The sequence below is a fragment of the Pelmatolapia mariae genome, linkage group LG10_11, assembly GCF_036321145.2.
Source record: "Pelmatolapia mariae isolate MD_Pm_ZW linkage group LG10_11, Pm_UMD_F_2, whole genome shotgun sequence".
Taxonomy (NCBI): domain Eukaryota; kingdom Metazoa; phylum Chordata; class Actinopteri; order Cichliformes; family Cichlidae; genus Pelmatolapia; species Pelmatolapia mariae.
The window spans coordinates 21,806,320-21,828,293 of NC_086236.1; the positions used below are offsets into that span (position 1 = coordinate 21,806,320).

The window sequence follows — 21,974 nt, forward strand, 5'->3', positions numbered from 1 at the left end:
TCTAATAAAGCACATTTCATACCTTACCCAGATGCTGTTGTTTTGGTCCTACAGTGAGCCGATTATATTAGAGGTCAGACCCGGTGATGAAATCCCAGGTAACCTGTAGCTGCTGCTGTGTTGACTAAAATCCTAATACAAATGTAATAATGCAATGGAGCAAAGCAACCCATGTCAGCACGAGCTGAGCACTCGTGCACCGACTACATTTACTGCATTTGTGTCAATAAAGAGCCTGAAATCCTTCAGCCTCCATCAGAGTGCTGAGAATGAGCCCGACTCAGTGTTTCTCGTAAGGCTCGCCTCTGCAGCCAAATCCTCATGAAGGTTATTGCTCTGTGTTACAGACCACTGGGTGATATCTCTTTGTTACAATAAGGATGGCTTCCTGCTACTTAGCACAGCATGAAAATGTGCAACAATCTGCTGCTTAAAATATTCAGAAAGAAGAACTACGCTGTTTGAAGTAGAAACATTTGATAATACTACAGTGCCCCGCAGTATCTAAGACATAAAATCCTTTTTGTTCTTATTAATTTAGGGACCGTTTTTAAAGATTTGTTTTACACAGACACCATATGGAAGTCAGAAACAGGAAGACAAGCTAAAATAATGTTGATTTGGGTCTTTGCTGATAATTCGAACACTTTGTAGTTATTGCAGTGGGCTCGCCAGGACAAGGACAGGACAGCGCCGCTGTGCGTTTCACATGCACTTATTCCAATAGAATAACCTCCTTCGCACATTTCAAAAAGAGCCCATGCAGATCGTTTGTTTCAAGGACACATACAACCCCCATTCTCCTAATGCTGTCTCCACTGTGCCAAGCCAGTTAAATCTCGACTCCTTTAATCTGACCTCACCTGCTGCCATACAATAAATGGATGAATTGGACTAAGCTACAGTGGACCTCCTTTGTATTGCTGTATTTTCACTTGTTTGGCTTTCAGGTCATGCAAGTACATATATATATATATATCAGAAACTCCCATATGAGTAGAAATTTATTATTTAGGAAAGTTGGGAGGGTGGAGGGGGAAATAAAGAGCTCCCGCTTGTCCTTAATTCCTCCCCCTCTGTTTGCACATCTGCTGAATCACATTAAACTCCCCACAGGCCGCTTCACAACAGAAGTCCTCGACATCATTTCAGCGAGCTGGAGCCCTTCAGCCTCTGTTGGCTGCCATGGGAATGAAACACCCCCTGCATCTGAAGTGTTTTTTATAACTGCTTAAAAAAAACAAAAAGAAAACACGCACACATCCATTTCTTTTATACTTTTCCTGCTCTAAGTCAGCTTTTACAAGCTCTTCAATTACTTTACATTGTCACAAGGAAAAAAAGAGAAAAAAAAGGAAGCCAGGTGATCACAGGTTACCTTTATTTTACTAAAATACACGTTTCATGCAGGGTTTTTTTTTTGTCACTTTCCACAACAGAAACACAACTAAACTAATGCCACCTCGAGGCTTCTTTTTCTAAATGTTTTTTTCTTGTCTGCCGCACAACAACAGGCAAAGAGGGACATTAAAGTCACACGGTACAATATTCCGCATGTGCAAATTCCTAGTGGCTTCATAAATAGCGAGTCCTCATCTGATGTCACATGCCGTCATTAGCGAACCAGCAGCGAGCCAGTCGTATCTGGTCATAGCGACGCACTTTACGCTGGGAAAAGAAAGTCATGCTCAATGCGCCGGAAATCAACAATAACGGAGTGCTGTATTGCTTTTGAAAATTAATGTCATAAAAAATATGTGTGCGGTAAAAAGTAGCCTTAATCTATCACATGTTTTAAAAACAAACAACCAAGAAAAACTTAGATGAAGTTGGTCAGCTGGATGCATCTTTTCCCTCCAGTTTTATTGCCACCTTTATGGCACCGACTGTGACTCTGCAGGGGGGAAAAAGCACTGACAGGCCACGTTCCAAACAGTGGAGAAGAAGGCATACGTGAATCAGAGCACATGACGTGTAAAAAAGGAGAGACTGAGCATGGAGGAAACTCTTTCCAAGGCCTGCTATGATCTTCGTATGAAAATAAAAAGAGGTAGGCAAATTGTCTCTGCTGCTCAGAAAACACTGGCAGTTTAATAAGATGCAAACGGGGATGAAGTGCTTATCAAACATGCTACACGCAAAGCCAGTGACAGTCCAGCACAGCATGCCTGAAACAAACCACCTAGCCTATTCAGAATAGTGTTCTTCCTTATGCAGCTTGTTGCATATTAATAATATTTAATCTTTTAATAACTTTTTTTCCTATGTAAACAAGGAGACAGCAAAACACACGACTCATGCATGCATTATCATCTCCAGAATGTGGAACAATAGTAAACACAGACGGATGTTACTGCACAGCATATTTAGTGGCTTTTTGTTTTGTTTTTCTCTCTATTTTTTTCCTTTTTTTGTTTTTAGGCTGTGGGGGAATGTCAGAGAGCTTCGTTTGCTAACACAGAAATAAAAGCAACCGCAGTTAGACCGCTCAACGCTTTTCTTTCCTGCCGCCTGTCTGCATGACATCATTAAGGGAGAACGACACGAAGGCAATCTGCTCGAGTTCACTCTCTTTCCCGCACTCCATCAGGCACGAAAACTGATCCTTGTCCCCGTTGTAAGCCAGGTCCGAGTAGCCGCTGGGCCCCCTGTGGATGATCCTGGGTCTGTCCCATCCGGATGAGTGCAGGGGGGATCGGTTTAAATACACACCCATGTCCCTTCTTCTGGACTTGCTCGTCGGGTGCATGAAGAGGAGCCAGGTTTGCGTGTCTGGTGACAGGAGCGACGTGCCACAGGCTTTGCTTTCCGCGTCGTCGTTTGGGACAAATTCTGGAGCGGGAAAGCCGATGATGCTTCCCTGACATCCGTAGCGCGTTTCGACCAGCTCCGGGGCCATGTGGGGCTTGTCGAAGTAGACGCCGCTGTTTTCACTGAGAGCCTCACACCTGTGGCCCCCGGCATTACGAGCATTGCAGTAGAGGTGGCTCCTGCCCTCGTGGTCTATGATCTCGGCCATTTCACATTCGCACGACTTCTTCCGCAGCATCTTACCTATGTGCCATGTCTGTCCAAAGTCCTCGCTATATACTGACAGTGCACGTGGGTAGACTGTGCAAGGGATGGGGAAGGAGCAGCATCTGTAAGGAATGTAGTAGGCGTACGCAGGGATGATCAGTCGGCCATTCTCAAGCTGAACACCGTGGCCGGGGCCCACGGCGAACGTGGCCCACTTGTGGATGGCCTCGCCGATCACACTCTCAGTTAAGTCTGTCACTTGGCTCCAAGTCTGGCCGTCGTCTCGGCTGCTGACGTAGCAAAGGCGAGTCTTGTTCTTACCTGTCAGGATCTGCTTCGCTTCCGTGGTTGTGCCCCACACACAGATGAAAAACAAAAAGAGCATTTTGGTGTTTTTTTCATACACCGGGCAAGGATTCATAGTGCGGTGGTTTGGCAGGCACACCGAGGACAGCTCCTGACTGGACGACCACTGGAAAAAAAAACAAAATCCCAGAAACATGACAAAGGCAACATTTGAAAAGAGGACAACAAATCATGTTAACTTCAACTATGAAAATCAAAGTGATCATGTGGCAATGGTAACCTGCATGGATCCATCCTCTTTCAGGGTGCCTCTCCTCATAACGAAAATTTTGGCGTCATTGTCACAGGGTGAGGATCTCTTCTCTGCAAAGGCGAGGAAGGTGTGACAGTGCCTCAGATAGACGAGAGCAGGGATTCTGTATGTTATCCCACTTGGCTCCCTTTCAAACAAAGTTGTTTTAGGAGGTTCTTCTCCGCTGTCTCCCTTCGACGACGTGTTTCCCATGGTGGATCAGAGCTCCTGTGAGCAATAAAATGTCCCAAAATGCATGACAGAGCCTTAGCTTCTTTTATAGTCTTGTTATAACAACCTTCAAAGCACACACTCGGTGAAGAGTTCACACTCCAGCAGCTCCCCATAAACACAGACCGCTGCAATGCCACAAACAGCGCGCACCGTGCATGCACAGCAAAGCCCTTACCTTCACTGGTCGCTCTTCACAGGTCCCACTCGTGATCTTTGTCTGAACATCATACCGTCTATAATCGCACGCGAAACCGGAGACCTCTGATGTTCACGACACTGATGCTGTTGGTTCATCAGAAACGAAGCCGTACCTGAGACCGAGAGAGACTTTTACGCTCCCTTCCGCGTTCGCTTCTCAGCTAAACTAAACGTCGACTTTATGCATTGACTATATCCACCTTCGTATTTGATTGTGTTTTTCTTACTAGCACTACCGCAATAATGAATACATATCAGTTATGGCTGTCACTAACTACGCCGCTCCAAAACGGCCTTCCCCCGCAGGGACGCCCCACACAGAAGCTAGCTAACCAGCCGGTTTAAACAAACACAGGTCAGGCTTAAAATCTACCGAGAGTAATTATTTGCCAAACAATACACAAAATAAAGCATTTCCTGGTTGTAAACGTGCTTTTTAATGTCTTTGAATGCCTCAGGTTGGCCCGGCGGAGTATCATCTTGCCATTTTAGTTAATCTTTGAACACCTAAACTCACCGGTCTCTTCCGCCTTTAGCTTAAAAAGAAATGTTACTGCCCCCTGCTGGACGGGAGAAGCGGCACTCGTCTTACGTGCTGTTGCTAGGATACAGAGAGCTACACTGAAGCTCGGGATCAAACACATTGTAGCAGTTTTTTTTACATAAAGTGTGGTGATAAATGGATTAGGCTGCAGTCAGGATGACTTCAGCGTCCTACACTGCTGACGCAGGGCGGAGCTATCCTATAAAATGTTTCCCTGCCGGGACTTCACACCACAGAAGACGAGACGGTATGTTGAAATAAAGCAAGGTTGTAACTAGCTTATATTAGTGAAATAAATATAGTGAAAACGAACAGCACCAAAACCAAGTTAGCTGGTTACTCTAATGTTGTAAATGCTGTAATGTGAGCTACTGCTATTTACAGTACAAAGTAAATATTTATCAAAAGGGGCCCAGAAGTTCAAGCAGTACCAAAGGGCGCTTTTACGAATAGAATTTGGGCCATGCCCTAAATAATATTTGTGCATGGTCTACTGGGGGTGCTGTCTATACTGTATTAAACTGTATGTGTCTGTATTCAGGTGTATGAATGGAGGGATTAGTTGAGAGAAATCATAGTTGGCAAAAATCATAGTTTAATTTTGAACATACATGCCCACATATCCGTAATCAGACCAGCCCATCTGGAATCAACAATTATGCCACTTAAATCACCTTTCTGATCCTCAGTTTAAACTTCAGCAAGTCATCTTGACATGTCTAAGCCAAAATATACTGGGTTGTTGCCATGTCACTGGCTCATAAGATATTTGCATTAGTGAGCAGATGAACTGCTCAGTGAGAAAAGAACTGACAGATCCAGAATGAAGAGACTAACCAATAATGAGAGTGTTTACCTGTGTGAAAACACCTGCTGGCGTGTTTTTAGTCATCCATCTTTGCTTTTATAGGTGCTGGTCACTGGCTTGCGGCTTACAGGGAGGCAGAGGAGCAAAAATACAGGCATCAACGTAGGAGAACAAAAGCAGCTTATAAAAAATGTGAGAGTGAGCTGGCTGATACTTCTCATGGAGTCACATTAGACAGAGCTTTCCTGGTATGAACCTTGAATTCAACACACAAACGCTTATTTGACAAAAGTTAGAAAAACAGTGATATTTTTTTATTTTCCTTTTCAGCTCCATTTGCATCATGTTGACAGACCCTCTGAGCTCTGTTCTCTGGACATCATCGAGCAGAAACTAAGCTCTGTAAGAGCCACCTTTTCCTACTTTTACTTACCTTTATCAGCCTGTTGGTTAAAATCATTTGAGATTAGTTCCTTTATACTGGGGGTCACAGGTCAAACCAGAAGAACTCGAGGTGTTTGATAACGTGGCTTACATCAACGCATCTATTAACTCCCTTTCTCTAGGTGAATATGCATATATACATTATCCTGCAAATTTCATTCTAGCATCGCTGTGTGTGCCTCTTTCATGAAGTCATATCAGAGGCTGTCCATTGTTTTTGCTGCAGGATCTTTCAGTAGTTTTGTGTCTCTAAGAGAACTCAACCTGTCATTAAATGAGGTTAGCGACTTGATGTTTGATGCTGCTGCCTTCCCTCTTCTCGAGGTAAGATGACTCGGCGGTGCTTTTTAACTGTGAATGTGCAAAAGAGATGCTGACATTCAGAGCAAGAGTTAAATGTGTGCCATTTTTCTTCTTCTTCTCTCCTTCTTCTTTTGAATGTGGTTAAGTTCATCCGAACAGTGCATTTTAATCCTCGCAGGTTCTGGATTTGTCCTACAACTGCTTATCACCTGATGCTATTGTTTCTCTCGGTCGGCTCCCACGTCTTAAGGTCCTTCATCTAACTGCAAATCAGCTTCAGCGTCTCCCTCCTAATCTGGGCTCCTCACACCAAGACCCCACTCAGCTGTAAGTGCCTGAAATAGCAATCTATTTTTTACCACGCTTCACCCACGATCAAGAGACGTTAGCTGTCCATCAGTTTAGATGATGAATTTGCTCGTTTTTTCTGCCCACTTTGATGTACGTTTATGCTGAAAAGCTTCAAATGAATAAACTTCAGAAGTATGTGCACATTGGTACTGGGCAAAAACAGAATTTGCGAGTGTAGTCTTGGTCTTCTATCCCCACCTCACACAAAGACACACATACACACACAGACACACAGTTCTGCCCTGCTTTGTGTTAAATGACTGACAACAAAACAAACTTTAGGTATAAAAAGCCGCCTGATTTACAAATTCAATAGTGGTAGTCATTAAACTGGCTGAATCCAGCTCCCATAAATACATTAGTAAAATATTCCAAGATGAAATAATTTATGGCTATCTTTCAAAACCTGTGTTAACTCAGCATGTTTTAAGTGTTATGATTATCATGATCCATGAAGTTATCCAGTACGTTGGTTATGATTTCATGACACATTTCATTCCTGAAACATTCACAAAGGTAGTTTTCAAACCCACCAAAAGGGGGTGCACAAATGCTCCAAATTCACACTTCTGATCCCGTAAACCTGCACTCACAGGCCACTTTGTTAGGCACACCTTGCTAGTACCGGTTTGGACAGTGTTTTGACTACAGAACTGCCTTAAAGCTCCATGGAACAGATGGAGATGGAGACAGGGCATATCCTGCTGGAGGCAGCCACCACAAGATGGGTACTGTGGTCATAAAGGGATGAAAATGCTCAGCAGCAATACTCAGGTAGGCTGTGACATTTAGACTAAGGTAGTGTGCCAAGAAAATGTCCCATTACACCACCTGCAGTTGCCTGATTGGTTGGAGCAATGCTTTCATGTTTCAGGCGATGTTTTTTTCCAGTCTTCTATTGTCCAGTTTTGGTGAACTTGTTTAAATTACAGCCCTTTTTTCCTGCTCTTAGCTCACAGGAGCCGTTCCTTTTTCGTCTTCTGCTGCTGTAGCCTGTATCACCTTCAAAGTCCAATGTGTTGTGTGTTCAGAGATGCTCTTCTGCATATCTTGGTTGTAAAGAGTGGATATTTGAGTTACCCTTGCCTTCTTATCAGCTTGAAGCAGTCTGGATGGTCCTTTGACCTCCACCATCAACAACACTTTCACCCAGAGAACTGCCAGTCAAGGGATGTGTTCTCTCTTTGAGGTCAACCTCTGTAAACATTCTGATGCTCGGATTGAACTTCAGCAGGTTGTCTTGACCATGACCACATGGCTAGAGGCAGTGAGCTGCTGCCATGTGACTGGCTGATTTGTGTAAATGAGGGGTTGAATGGTTTACCAAAGTCACTGATGAGAATAGATACATTACAGAATACAAAATCTTATTCCACTTTAATTGTATCATCACACACATTTAGCATTTCTTCGTTTACGTGCAGGCCGGCTAAAGAGGAAGACACATGCTTTCAAGCTCTAGAAGTCCTGATGCTTGATGATAATGAACTGACCTCTGGAGTCTTCAGCAGTCTTAAAAACCTAACGAGGTTTGTAAGTTTTCCTGTAAAGACAAAGAAAACTTTCTTGTCAATTCTTTGATATGTACATTCTTTTTGCATACAAAATATTAATTATAAATGCACTTTTAAAAAGTCTGTATGCATATTGCCAGCCTTTGCAACTGAGAAATTCCACTTTTAAACAAAGTGTTTCTTAACATGGACTCCTTTATCACAGTGCACAGCAAATTAGTGGAAACGCTCATTAAGCATTTTTAATTGTTGATTACAGGCTAAAGCATTTAAGCCTACAGGGGAACTGCATTTCTGAAATACCGTTCATGCAACTGGTGGGTTATTCCAAACCTGTGCAGACTGCTACTGAAGAAGAGGCGGAAGAGGGTAAATACTCGGCATCAGCTTTGTGTAATTTACATGTGTGTCCAAAATTTCCTTTAAAAATATCTCTCCCAATCCAGCACTCGCTCACTCGGAGCCTTCTGATCAGTATTTGACAAGAATCTCAGAGGTAATTTGTCCATGATGTTTTAGATGTGTCATCACTGTAGCTCGGTGTTATTCTTCCATTAAACTAGTGTGTCTCGTGGCCACTCTAGATCTTTCACAAACACAACTGGGAGCGGAACCGCAAAGAATCCAGTTTACCTCTTCCAGCGCTGCAGTACCTCAATCTAGCTGACAACAAGGTGTGCTGCTGCTTTTTATAAATAAATCCACTATTTTTGGAAAACGAGGTAGCGTGACACACCAGTGGTTTCTCATCAGGTTGCTAAGGAGGAAGCACTGATGGCTGCCACGCTTTTCCCGATGCTTCGTGAAATTGATATTCAGTTCAACCCCATAACCACGCGGAGGAGAGGTAATATTCCTCCTGTAAAGGATCATTTTAAAATAGGTGTTCGGGGCTTCAGAAACAACCTCATCATGTCTTTGTTTAAATACAGGAGACCCTCCCTTGCTGGCCTACATGCAGGAGAGACTTGGAATAACAATAAAGCAGAAGAAAACACAGGAGGTTGTGAAGCGCCCGCTGAAAGTGTCCACTGAACCAAAATGGAAGGTTGGACTTTTTTGTGTTTGATCACGATCCTTCGAATTTTGCTGTATCAGTGTCCAGGCTGGAGTCTTAGGTTTAGTAGGTTTAGTGATTTCGCAGAAAGGACGTGTGATTGACTCCAAGGTGGTCATAATTTTGGTAGCGTTTGCCTGTAAACTTGATCGTTTTTTGATGAATTCTGATAAAACTCTGTAAGGGCGTAGAGTGGGGTCATGCTAACAATCCATTAAAAATGGACTTGCATCCACTAAGGTCTTCAAGGCCAACGTAATGATTTATTGGTCAGAAATTGATAAAAAATAAGTCTGGTGTGTGTTATCAAGCTTTTTGCTTTTTGTATTAATCACTGTAAAGTTCCATTTCAGTGAGTGAATCATTATTTTTTCAATGTTTTCATATTGGAGGTGGATGAAAAAATACCAAAGGTGTCAAAGAAGCTATTACTGTTGAATCCACAAAGCCAGGCTGGCAAAAATGAAGGCAAGAACAGCAGAAACCACACCTTCCATGAAAAAAGAAAACCCTTCTTTCTTACTCAGGTATGTTCCTCAGTAGTTTTCCTCATTGGGATATAAAAATCCATCATTTTACTAAGTTTTTTAAATGTTATTTAATGCCGCAGCATTTTAACGTAGTCAGTGTTATTTCATGCTCAGGCAGCAGATGGACCTGAGTTTGAATTCGGTCTTCTTCCTGAAGACAAAGAAACTGCAGACAGCAAGGAGAGAAACATTTCCAATCCCGAGCAGTTTGATTTCTTGATGGATGTCGAACCGAACCTTCGTGTGCTCAAGCGTAATGGTGTGGAAGGAGGAATGTATTTTCATCTGCAGCCATTTCGTTTTTTTGTCAATTGTTTCAAAGCCAATAAAGTTTGGCTATACAGTGAGCCCGTGGAGAATACTGACGCTTTCTTTCTCTCTTCCTGTCTTTGTGCAGGAATTCAAACAGCTGTTCGGATGCTGGAGCACACCCTGAAGAATCTCAATGTTTACAGGGACTCGAAACCAAAGCTCGACAGCATCCAGACGCCATACAGGGAGCGAGAGAAAAGGGTTTGATGTTTAGCCACGCAAACTTCATTTGCAGCCTCGTAAATTGCAATAAACCGAGCGACTTTAACTACGTTTTTATTAATTACTGCACACAGATTAAGGAGCTGCCACCTCTGAAACCTGTGAAGCAGCTGACTGAAAGGGTAGATGACATGATCAAAGAAATCAGAGAGAGTAAAACAGTAAAAGTGGTCCCTTTAGGTATGCACACGTCTTACTTATACGCAGTGAATGCCAACTTATTTCACCTGTAAAGTCCTCTTTCTTTAAGTAACACTCTGTTTTCTGTCCAGCCACTGCCCTACACAGCAGAGGTGTCAGTAAGCAAGAATATAAGGAAGCTCTCTCGCTGATGAGGGACATGAAAAGAACATACAAGATGGTCCACGCGAAAACAATGGAGCAAGAAGCCGCCATCAAGTCTGACAGAGACTCTGACCAAATCTGAGCTGAATCTCCATCTGTTTAAAAGTCACATCCAAATAATTAGCCGAGCAGATTTCGTTGGGTTGAAATGTTTTCTTTGTATTACTGTGAGTAGAAATAAGTAAATCGAGCAATGTGTTCCTCAGCTATCAGCTCTAGAGTTGAAGTTCAGAGTTCACAAAGCTCAAGCAGATGCAAGGGTGTCTAATTGTAACTAAAAAAGTGTGCCACTGTCTGCTCCCCGTAAGCCTGATGGTTCTGAGCAGCTGTGCTGCCACGGCTTCGACCAGAATCCATCCAGGATGAATGCATTGTATTCATTAGGAGTTTGTCAGTAGAGCTCAGTTGCAAAAACAGAAAGTAGAGAGAGCTTTTTCTCTCTTTTTGTTTTGTTTTGGGTGAAGAGAGGTGTTTTAAACTGTTTGTGCACATTTATATGCAAACACCCTGTTCTGTAGAAGGAACACTGGGGTAGATTTACAGTGCAACAAAGTCCACGTCAAGCCCTGCTGTATTTCAAAATGTTGTACACTCTCTAATGGTTCCCAATCAGCTATTCTCCATGGGTATTGTGCATCACCCTCTCACTCACCTTTTATATGAGATTTTCAAAAATGATTATTTGGTTGATTATTATCTTTTCGTAACTTTGAACAGACTTCTGCAGTGCAGAATGATTTAGGTTTCGATGCCAATGTGCGGTATTACTACAAGCTGAGAGTGGTAGTTGTTTGTTTTCGTTGCTCATTCCCTTTTTGATTTCATGGTCTTGTCCATCATATGATTTTGATTATTTGTCTCGAGTGCAGCGTGCAGATGTGGAATGCATGTTCAGCCCCTGTGGAATAAATCACTTGGCACTCTGAAGATACTGGGTGCAGGGATTCTGCGTTTTTACATTCATGTCGGGACATTTTTCTGCTCCTGTATGGATTGAATCATAAAACATTTATGCATTTCTTACACTAAACAAAAAAGCGTGCTCTGGCAGGGGGTTCGGTTTAAGACAGGACCCAGATTCAACATGCGAGGAGGTTGTAGGGAAAAGGGTGATAATTTTATGGAATGAGCCGAGGAACAGCTGAGGTGTTGATCTCGGGAGGGGAAGACACAGAAGAGACGAAGAACAGGCAGAATGGGCCTAATGCAGCACAAACAATGGATCAGAGTCACCTGATCCAGCCATAGAAGGAAATTTTGAAGCCTAATGTTAGATGCAGAGAGAGTCTGCCTTCCAAACCCAAACCTGGAGCCTGGAAGGGCTCTGCCTCTCATTATGCTCCCGGAAACACTGGGAACCACAAGTAAGAATGTACTCTGAGGGTTAACATGCTGCTCCGGGATCTGTAGGATAAAAGAAGCTTGGTTATAATTTAATTCTGCATTTCAGTTTGATCAAAAATGTAAACACAACAGAAGATAGTGCTTAGTTATTGAAACCGGGGTGTCTGCATTCTTGGGCATGCGCTGCCTTAACATGGTGTTGTGGTTATGTTGTATAGCTACTGTGAATTTCTGAAACCTTGCCCCCAGGAAACACACCTAATAATAAAAACAGTGAAAAAAAATTGCAGTAGCTGCTCAGCATAGAAATGGAGTGCATGCAGTGTTTCCTTGTAACTTTGGCTAAAAGAAGGAACTCTTTTAGTTTTGTGTGTGGAAGAGTCAGCATTGGGTTCCAGTGATATGTTCCAGTCTTGCTAATGAAACCAATCACTGCACTCTAGCATGAGAATCGCTGGTAAGTTTCTGTTCTGTGATATTTCATACGTGAGGAAAGCTTCATCCACAGTGTGTCATTGTAGTGTCACACAAATCTTAGCAATAAACAACTTTCAGCATTGCAATTAGTTTATAGCAGCGTTCTATTATTTTTTCACTAAAAAGTTAGTCTTGATGGATGAAGAGTTTGACACCGTGAAAACAATCTGTACAGTGCTGCTCAGTGCTATCAGGCAAACACCTGGTCTCCAGTCTGATGGCCTTGTTCAGGTCTTTTCATCCTTAACTATATTTTTGCTGGTAATGAGGAGCCTGTGCCAAATGGCAGAGACACCCTTCTACAGAAATACTGTTTTCCAGTCCAGTGGAGCTCAGCTCCACACAGCCGAACTTGTCTGAGCTGCAGCGATATTCCACAGTACTGGACACAACAGCTGCTGAAAATCCTCGATGCTAAATAGATTATAAATGATCAGATTGTTTTCATTATTGACTCTCAAATTGCACTTTTACTGCCTATCCAGGCTTGGGTGCGACTCCATTAAAGTGCCCCGAGATTTGTTGTTGCTTTCACTAACATTATGGATTTTGTTCTTCAGCCAGGAAGTCCTAGCATGAACTTATTTTGTTTGACCAGATTGCTGTTACAAAGTAATTTAGAAATGATAATGATTAGTACTTGCAGTCCAATGCTGTCATGTTGTAATTCTTTAATGCTGGAAGAAAAATAAACATGTACTCTTGTGCAAGAGGTTTGTTACACATGTTCGTTTTCAACAGTTTTGGGGAATAATCAGTCCCTCTGATGGCTGTCTGTTCCAAGTACACTCTAGGCGTTTACTGACCTCATCACAAACTTGGAGATCTCTCCAAGAACTCTTCACGAGATTGTGAAAAAATAACTCAGATGCACTTAGTTGGTAAACCTTCCACTTTTTTTCACCAGCTCTTTTGGGACATACACCTTCATTTTCTTTGTTTGTGTTTGTGCCAACATGTGCAAATTTTGGATTATGTAATTAATAAAGCAGATGAATCGGATCATTTCTTTTCCCGCATTACCGTTGTGCAGGCGATGAATCCTGGCTTCATGCTGTTACCTCAGGCTCCTTCTGCAGTTCTAAAAGAATCTGTTATCAGGAAAAAGTCAGAAGGCTAAATACCAAAGCAACTACAAATTCCCCTTTGAGTCTGATCAGTCGATGAGTAATTAATCACAGCCAGTTGTGCCTGAATCTGCCAACACAGTTTCAGTGTGAGCAGTTGCTTTATATAGACATAAACATACCCCAAAATACCCCAAGAATGCAATACATAGGGATGTTTTATACTAACAGATGCTTTTATATTTATCAGTTATGTCAATAAATAATGACAGATGCAGGACACAGAGCTTTAAAGGCCCTGTGGTACGAATGGCTTCAAAATCTCTGGATCCTACACTTCCCAAAATGCAGTTTACCCAGTTTGCACTTAAACTCCACATTCCCAGCGTAAATAACCTCAATGACATCACTGTGATATCATGAGCATTATTTTTTGTTGTCATATATAATTGATTTACTTGTAGACGCCTCATGGGGGTGCTTAAAAGAGGACCTCTTATGCTTCTCTTTATTTTCTACCACATATGCAGCCACATGAAAAACAAAGTACTCTCACATCTGGTGAAAACCAAACACAGCAAGTCAGCACAAACACCTCATACTAACTGTCAAGCGCAGTGGCGGAGGACTGAAAATTTGGGCTTGTTTTGCAGCCACAGGACCTGGGCACCTTGCAGTCACTGAGTCAACCGTGAGCTCCTCTGTATACCAGAGTATTCAAGGGTCAAACGTGAGGCCATCTGTTATCTGTCAACAACTAAAACTTGACTCAGACTGCAACAGGACAAAAATCTCACAGTAGCAACTCTACAAAGGAAAAAAAAGAAAAGAACCAAGGTGTTGCGATGGTCGAATCAAAGCTCAGACCTCAACCTGACTAAAATGCTGTGGCAGAACCTTAAGAAAGCTATGCATAAATAAACACCCACAAAAGAAAAGTGGTACAAATGACTCTAAAACGATGTGAGAAACTGATAAAACTGCATAGAAAACAATTCCTTTTAGTTATTGCTGCTAAAGGCTACAGGCTACCGAATCATTGGGTGTACTTAGTTTTCCCCACAGAGCTCCTGCTTTTTCACTTAGTTTGTGACAAATAAGTATTGATTCATATTGATGTTCATCTGAGATTTTCTTTAACTAATTTTAGAACCTATAAAGGACTAAATCTTTTTGTAATAGGTCTTAACATGTAGAGTTTTGGAACTGTCTACACCTTCTGTTTTTTGCACAACAGTAAATAGACGCCAGAGCAGTCTAGATGCTTGGACTTTTAGTTCTGTATGATAGTACCTTCATCTCTATGCTAAAGTCCCTCCTACATGCTGTTTAAGCTCTCTTTAAAAGTGGAAGCCAGGCATGAAGCTAGCTTAAAAGGGAGGGTGGTCTCAAAAGCCAGTTTTACACAGTGGTTTGAGTGAGATGCTGCCCTAAGGCCCAGAACAAACTAAAAACCATTATTCAGCACTGTGACTCATGCAACACTCCTATAGCAGGGTCCAACTTTATAAATAAGGAGCTGGAAAACATATGTCTATGTTCAAGACTGGAGACATAGTCCACATAGTTTATTGCAATACACACAAAGCTAGTTTTACTTTAGATTGCAGACCAAAGCCAATAGAGAACCCTGTTTCTTTCTGTTTTCATTGGATTTTTCCTCACATTAACATTAACCGCAGAATAAACACATAAAAGCGACTTCTTCTGTAACCTCTTTGATGTTACGATGAAAAACTGATGAGTTGAGTTATTAACTGAAAACACATTTCATCCGTGCTCTTGGTGATATAACAGAGTCTGGCAGGGGAGTCGGATACTCTGTCCAAGCGCAAAAAGAAAAATAACAAAAGACATGGCGAAGAAAGGCGCTGATGGCGTGTGTCTTAGGCACGGCAGATCTGTTTACATATCTATACGTCTCTTTTCTGTACGTTTCAACGCGGCACAGCTTCACATCTGGAGCAGTCGTCACAGCAATCAAGCCTGAGAAATGTTTGGGTAAGGTTTGTTTGACTCTCAAACTGAGGGCCAACAGTTAAGCTTTGAGGATAACCCTGTGGAGACTCAAACACCAGATTTGGCTCGGAAAGAATAGGCCTGAATACCTCATCAACACTCCTCATTACTCAAGTGCCAAATGAGCTCACTGTGGACTGAACCTATTCATTATTTCCTTTGATGGACAATTGAACTGTAACACACTTATCATGTAATCCTGGAAAGGCTTCAGATATTCTGGCTGACATTTGAAAAGAGGCCATTGTTAATTATAGATCGTAAAGTTGTCACTTATTTCGAGGTGGGGGGTGGTGGGGTATTCCGCCCCACTGCGATCTGTCTTTAATAGTTTATTGCCATTGCAGGCATGCATTAATATTTCTGACCTTTAAGCCTCGTCGTTCGGGGGTAAAGGAATGAAGATTTAAGCATTCGTGACACGTAGCCTCGTACTGTCCATATTTTTTTTGGCCCGACTCCAAGCATCGGCTAAAATGATCAGGGCCAACTTAATTAACGGGGTTAAGGGTGTAAAAAACAGAGCCCTTGATAGATTTCGGAAGTATTTTGAAGAAGCATAAACTCAGGGACTCTGCTGAGCACCTTAATCAGCTATGAAAGCAAACACATCTATCAGACTTAATTAACTTAACACAATTTGGCTCCCTTTGAATCAAAAGACTGCCTGATTGATTTGCAATGCTTCAGTTCCTCAAAAACACCGTACGCATCTGTGAGGATTTAGTTCCTGCAGCCATTTACAAGATGCTATATTTGATTTTTTGTAAATGTAATCACCTCTACTAAGCTGCTCTTTTTTTTGTCAACACTGCAAGCTTAAAAAGCTCATGTATAATAACTCTGCACAAACATGCAGCCTTTTCTGCAACGTGCACCAACTGTTCTCACAAAGGAACTCACATTTTTAAGCAACAGCGAATCAGATTTGTTAATAATCACAATTTTGGCCAAGAAGTGGCTCCAATCCTGGGCCGAGTCGTGACCCCGAATCTCACATTTTCTTCCCTTCTCACTGAATCGGGGCTGCATGGGCAGCAGGGTGGAGTACACATACACAGGGAGCTGACCGACTGCATGATTTATACCTACTGACTGCCCCCAGCTGTTACAATTGCAAGAGCCAAGACTAAGCATGCATAGCTGAATTAACCCACGAGACGAATTCAAACATCCGCAAAAAGTGGACTGATAGGATTTCCATTAAAAATAAAAACATATCACAACATCTGATACTGACTAGGCTGCAGCGTGTCTTTTAGAAGTAAAAAGTAACTTGTAACTCAACTGACTTGCTCAAAGGAAGGGAGGGCACATGGAAACGTTCGTTTAAGTTTAATGCTGCTAATTTGAGTTGGCAGCATCAAAGTAGAACACCCCTTTCTCACACTTTTCATTGGAACAGCCTGATTGGGCAACTTAGAGACAGACTGTTGTTAGCTGTCAGGTCTAACAGCTAACACAAAAATATGACAGGCTTTTTTGTGAGAGTAATGAAGGCACACAAGGGAAGTGCGTCGCTTTCAAAATATTGTTTCATGCCTTTAGTGAGAGATGGACAGAGCTGTCTGGCGCAAAGTGTGAAAGCAACACAATTGAGTCATTGTCTGAGGGGAGGGGACAGAGAGAGCATGTCGGGGGTTCACAGAGAAGGGAAGCAATATTATTCTGAAGCGCCCACGCAGTCTACCAAATCAGCAATTGCACTCTGACTGAAGCATGGGAACCGGCAGTAATAATTTGACACCTGTTGATCAAGCTGCCCCGTAGAAAGACTGCACACAGTGCTGCTGAGCAAAATAAACCTTTGCTGCTCCCACAGATCTGTTTTGTAGCTCATTATTTCCACGAGCAGGTTACACTGTAATCAGTGCTCTCACTAAAAGGTGGTTTTGTTGTTGCATTGATGTCCTTTACCCCTTTATTATAAAAACAGATACTTGCAGTCATTCATCAGATTATAACAACAGACAAAAATTCTAATTATTTGATCTTCTGTTCTTCATTAAACCAAGAACTGAAACGTGGATCCAGAAATAAATAGCAACTGTGTTGTCGGTGTGCCTGCACCATTTTTGCGTTTTAAAATGAATTTAAAAAAAATCTGTATCTCCAGCTACAAAAGTGATTTCTCGGCTACCATGTTAAAATGGCCAACTAAAGACCATTTGAAAAAACCCAGTGTGGTAACCAGCACACCAGCATGGCACTGTGGTGGTTAGCACTGTTGCCTCAAAGCAGGAAGGCCCTGTCTCAAAATCCAGCTTTTTTCTTTCTTTTTTTCTTTTTTCTTTTTTCCTTCTGGAAAAAAGACAAATAATCAATGTTAAACACCTGATTAATCCTCTATTGATGGTCTATAACACAGGTTGTTTTTTTTTTCATCCATATGGCTACTAGTGAGGCCCTAAGTTACGGGTGATCCCTTTGCCTGACAGGTGTGCTAACACAACATCATCCTCTGTAGGTGAAGTCACTGAAATCTCCCAGCCTGTCCAAAAAGATTTTCCTTTTCATCCTCGGTCAATAAAATTCTAATTTTTTGTTTTTCTGTTTCTCAGCACTAATGAGCAAGTGTGTGTGTGTGTGTGTGTGTGTGTGTGTGTGTGTGTGTGTGTGTGTGTGTGTGTGTGTGTGTGTGTGTGTGTGTATTGCACCCATACAATTTAAGACTGCCGTTTGACTGAGAACGTCAACTCATAACTACCACTCCACGCCATCCATCCATCCATTCTCTTCCTCTTATCCAATTCAGGGTCGCAGGGGAACTGGAGCCTATTACAGCTACCAAGGGGCGAGAGGCAGGGTGCACAGAGGACAGGTCGCCAGCATGGAGAGCATACTCAACTCATTTGTCCAATATGGTAACTTCTTATTCTAAAGAAAACAAAACACTAACACAGAGGCTTCAACAAACCAAAGAAGACTTCAGAGGCTACATCCATGTTGGTTATGATTCAGTCTTATTTGACTCATTCTATGTTTTAATTCCACTGATCATTGGAAATTCTGTGAAGCACCTTGTATCTTTGGATTAGAAAGGTGCTATAGAAATAAATTGTATTAAAATGTATTTATTCCTATTGCTGTGTTTTAATAAGCCATAATTTCCTCTGGCCCACATCTGTGTAATATGGGATTAATGTGTAAGATTTACTGTGATTAATTCCACACAATATTTTTAATTTCTCCTCGCATTCCTTTAAGTTATTCACGATGAATCTTAGAAGATTAAAAAAAATAAAAAAAATTGTATGCTGACTTGCTAACAGGGCCCTTTCCCCCCCAGTTCTGTGCAACAATGCAAAATCTCTTAGAGCTTCAAAGCATCACCGACCTCCTGCTAAATTTTGGCGCACTGTGAAAAGTCTAACAATTTTATTTGAATATTCCTCTCCTGGCATTGATTAAACCCCTAAAAACTCATCTCTATTCATGAGAATTATTTATTAGAGAGTTCTTCCCTGAATAATAATCCCTTTGTTCTTGCTGGTTTGGATGTAACTTCAGTTATGCTTGTTCAAACCATGAAGCACCATTAAAGAAGGCAGAGAGCACGATATTGCACATCCACCAAGCTGATTCATCAGTATATAACGTGTCACCATTTATAACTTTACAAACATTACAGTGATAAATTCAATGAGCCCTTAGTTTGTCTAGGATATTAAACACAAGGTGCATATGCATCACTTACTTGGAGGGGATGACAGTTCAAGACAGTTAACGCTGCAGTTTTTAAATAATGATTTCATTTTTTAAGGGAAGAAAATAATTGCCCCTTAAACATAATAACTGGTTGTGCTGGCCTTGGCAAAAATAAAGAACTGCAATCAAACATTTACAATAACTGGCAATGAGTCTTTCACATCACTGTGGAAGAATGCAGAGTTGTTTTAATTCAGGCACACTGGAGGGTTTTTGAGCATGAAGGGCCTTTTTAAGGTCATGCCAAAACATTTCAATCTGATTATGATCTGGACATTAACTAGGCCACTGCAAAACCTTTATTTGTTTGTTTTTTTCTTTCATTTGTGGTTTTTAGCCATTCAGAGGTGGACTTGCTGGTGTGTTTTGGATCATTGTCAGGCTTCATAGCCTGATTATGCTTAAGCTTCAGGGTCTGATCTGATGGATAAAAAGCAGAATTCATGGTTCCATCGATTACAGCAAGTCTTCAAGGTTGTTAAACGGCAAAGCAGCCCTAGATCATCACACTACCACCACCATGTTTGACTGTTGGTGTTCTTTTTATGAACTGCAGATGTAATGGGACTCAAAGCTTCCAAAAAGGTTTGCTTTTGTCTTGTCCATCCACAGAATATCATCAGTCTTGCGGCTCATCAAGATGATTTTTGGCAAATACATTTGTATAATAATTTTAAGAAAGAAGTTACTGTAGTAGGGGATTTTACTATTAAGTGGACATATAGTGCAACAAATTAATTGTTGTCATTTTGGTTTATTGTTGTTGTTATTATTAATTGTTATTAGGAGGAAGGATTCAAGGATTCAGTCTCAAATTTGAGTTTTGGTAGATACACCTTTGGTATCAATTTCAAACTCCATGGCTCCTCATTCTCGGCCACACCGCCTGCCCGCCCACCCAGTTGCCTGATGGCAAAAAGCAGAGGGTAACTCAAAGTTAATTTGGGATCACTTTAATGAAATGACAGGATGATATTGTCAACAAAAAATATTAAATTCAGATAAATGGAAATTTTATGTATATTTCAGTGAAAGTGTCAGAATCTTTTGACCACTATTTTATAAATTTAGTAGCCACCATGTCTCTGGGATTTTAAGAAATTGACATCAGTATGTGCTTAGACCAAATAAAGGAGCCAACCTTTATTTTTAAGCATGTTTCAGAATTAGAGGTTCAAAAATATGAAATTATTGCGACCTTCACAAGCAAGGGATGTTTTTGGTAAGGACACAATATAATGATGACAAATCCAATTATAAAAACTGTCAGTTTGTTGTGGGATTGGTCCAAAGTATCTGGAAAAGAGCTGTTGCTACACCCATACACAAAAGCTGTGATCGTTATGGTGGCTGTAGCTCAGGAGGCAGAGCAGGTCATCTACTAATCAGAAGGTTGGTGGTTTCATTCATAGCCTTGGGCAAGATATGGAACCCTGAGTTGCTCTCATACTAGATAGAACTCATTTTAGCATCGGAAAAAAGTGCTAGTGTCCATTAGGCACGTTGTATGAAGTGCTTTGAGTGCTCAGGTAGAGTAGGAAAGTGCTCTATAAGAACTAGTTCAATCTTTAAGTTCTGGACAATTACAAGCCAATCAGCATTCAGCCTGTTTTGTGGCTGAAAAACTGGGAGCTGATCAGACTGTTTCAAACAGAAGTTCTTCTGCTTTACATCTAAACCTGCTGACAATGAAAATTAGCCTATGGCTAACTCTGGTGCATTTATAGCAGTGTTTATTAATATGCATTGTCTCTGCTGAAAATAAATAAAATAAATAAACATTTGTGAGATGAGCCTGTGAAACTTTCTCATGGATGCCATTTTTTCCCAATCTTTTTTTCTTATTGCTGAATCATGAACTCTCGCCTTAACCGAGGCAAGTGAAGTCTGCAGGTCTTTAGATGTTGTTCTGGGTTCTTCTGTGAGTCCTGTATTCAGGTTCATCACTGTTCCAAGTTTCCTCCATGTGTGTATAATGGCTCTCACTGTGGTTTATTGGAGTCCCAAAGCCTTAGAAATGACTTTGTAACCCTTTCCAGACTGACAGATGTCAGTAACTTTTTTTCTCAGCTGTTTCTTTCTTTTGTGACACAGTGTGTGGTTTTTTTTGTTTGTTTTTTAGCTTTTTCAGCCTACTTCACTTTGTCAGATAGGTTCTGTTTAAGTGATTTCTTGATTCAACCGGTCTGGCATTAATCAGGCCTGTGTGTGGCTAGTTAAACTGAACTCTGGTTTCCACAAAAATGTGGTTAATCATAGTTAATTAACAAGGAGGGCCAGTTTTTTTTCACACAGGGCCAAGCAGGTTTGCATAGCTTTTTTCTCTTATTTATCTAAGAACTCGATTTTGTATTTACCTGGGTTATCTTTGTCTAATATTACATTTTTTTAATGCTCAGAGATATGTGTAAGTATGACGAACATGCAAAAAAAAAAAAAACTAAGAGTATGGAAGACAGCAAACATGTTTTCAGGGCACTAACATCTCAATTCCTTGAAACCAACCTTCAGTGGTTTTCCAGAGTTTATGTCTTAATGTGTCTGAGCTGTATTTGGTGGCACAAATATACAAACTACATGGGTAGTTTCAATGTTGTGGCTGATCAGAGAATATGAGTTTCAAGGTTTAGTTTGAGCTTCTGCTTTTGATTTCCACGCCTCGGATAACATTTAATTTCCAGCTGGAACACAGTTTATCCGGCCTTCCGGAGCTCGATTTATTGGAAGCCTCCAGGCGATGAAGGTCTTAGGACTGCACTGCTGTAGCCGGCGTGCAGACCACTGATGAATCAGCAAACCATTCTCAAAAACAGCTAGACAACCTGCCTCAAGTAGAAATCCTGATTCCTACTGTGACTGAAATGCATCCTTTCATACATAA

At 41.4% G+C, this 21,974-nt stretch overlaps 2 protein-coding genes across 2 annotated transcripts; one reads left to right on the forward strand and one right to left on the reverse strand.

Moving 5' to 3' along the window:
• Positions 1-1,374: 1,374 nt before the first annotated feature.
• On the reverse strand, positions 1,375-4,483 carry neu3.1 (sialidase 3 (membrane sialidase), tandem duplicate 1). Its single transcript, XM_063485768.1, has 3 exons — positions 4,026-4,483; positions 3,605-3,844; positions 1,375-3,490 (listed from the first exon to the last, which is right to left on the reverse strand). The coding sequence occupies exons 2-3, from the start codon at positions 3,827-3,829 to the stop codon at positions 2,489-2,491; spliced, it is 1,227 nt and encodes a 408-aa protein (XP_063341838.1). The 5' UTR covers positions 3,830-3,844; positions 4,026-4,483; the 3' UTR covers positions 1,375-2,488.
• A 248-nt stretch (positions 4,484-4,731) lies between these two features.
• On the forward strand, positions 4,732-11,422 carry xrra1 (X-ray radiation resistance associated 1). The gene is made up of 17 exons (XM_063488302.1): positions 4,732-4,839; positions 5,503-5,648; positions 5,731-5,802; positions 5,894-5,966; positions 6,071-6,168; positions 6,326-6,474; positions 7,923-8,027; positions 8,272-8,381; positions 8,459-8,508; positions 8,597-8,686; positions 8,766-8,859; positions 8,945-9,060; positions 9,462-9,596; positions 9,714-9,858; positions 9,997-10,112; positions 10,208-10,313; positions 10,406-11,422. Exons 1-17 carry the CDS (start codon positions 4,749-4,751, stop codon positions 10,558-10,560), a joined length of 1,851 nt encoding a protein of 616 aa, XP_063344372.1. The 5' UTR covers positions 4,732-4,748; the 3' UTR covers positions 10,561-11,422.
• Positions 11,423-21,974: the final 10,552 nt, after the last annotated feature.

Coding starts and splice junctions, on each gene's coding strand:
- xrra1 (XM_063488302.1), top strand. CDS start 4,749: ATGACTTCAGCGTCCTACACTGCTGACGCAGGGCGGAGCTATCCTATA. Junction 6,169..6,325: donor CTGCCTTCCCTCTTCTCGAG/GTAAGATGACTC, acceptor TAATCCTCGCAG/GTTCTGGATTTGTCCTACAA. Junction 8,509..8,596: donor ATTTGACAAGAATCTCAGAG/GTAATTTGTCCA, acceptor TGGCCACTCTAG/ATCTTTCACAAACACAACTG.
- neu3.1 (XM_063485768.1), bottom strand. CDS start 3,829: ATGGGAAACACGTCGTCGAAGGGAGACAGCGGAGAAGAACCTCCTAAA. Junction 3,491..3,604: donor AAGAGGATGGATCCATGCAG/GTTACCATTGCC, acceptor TTTTTTTTCCAG/TGGTCGTCCAGTCAGGAGCT.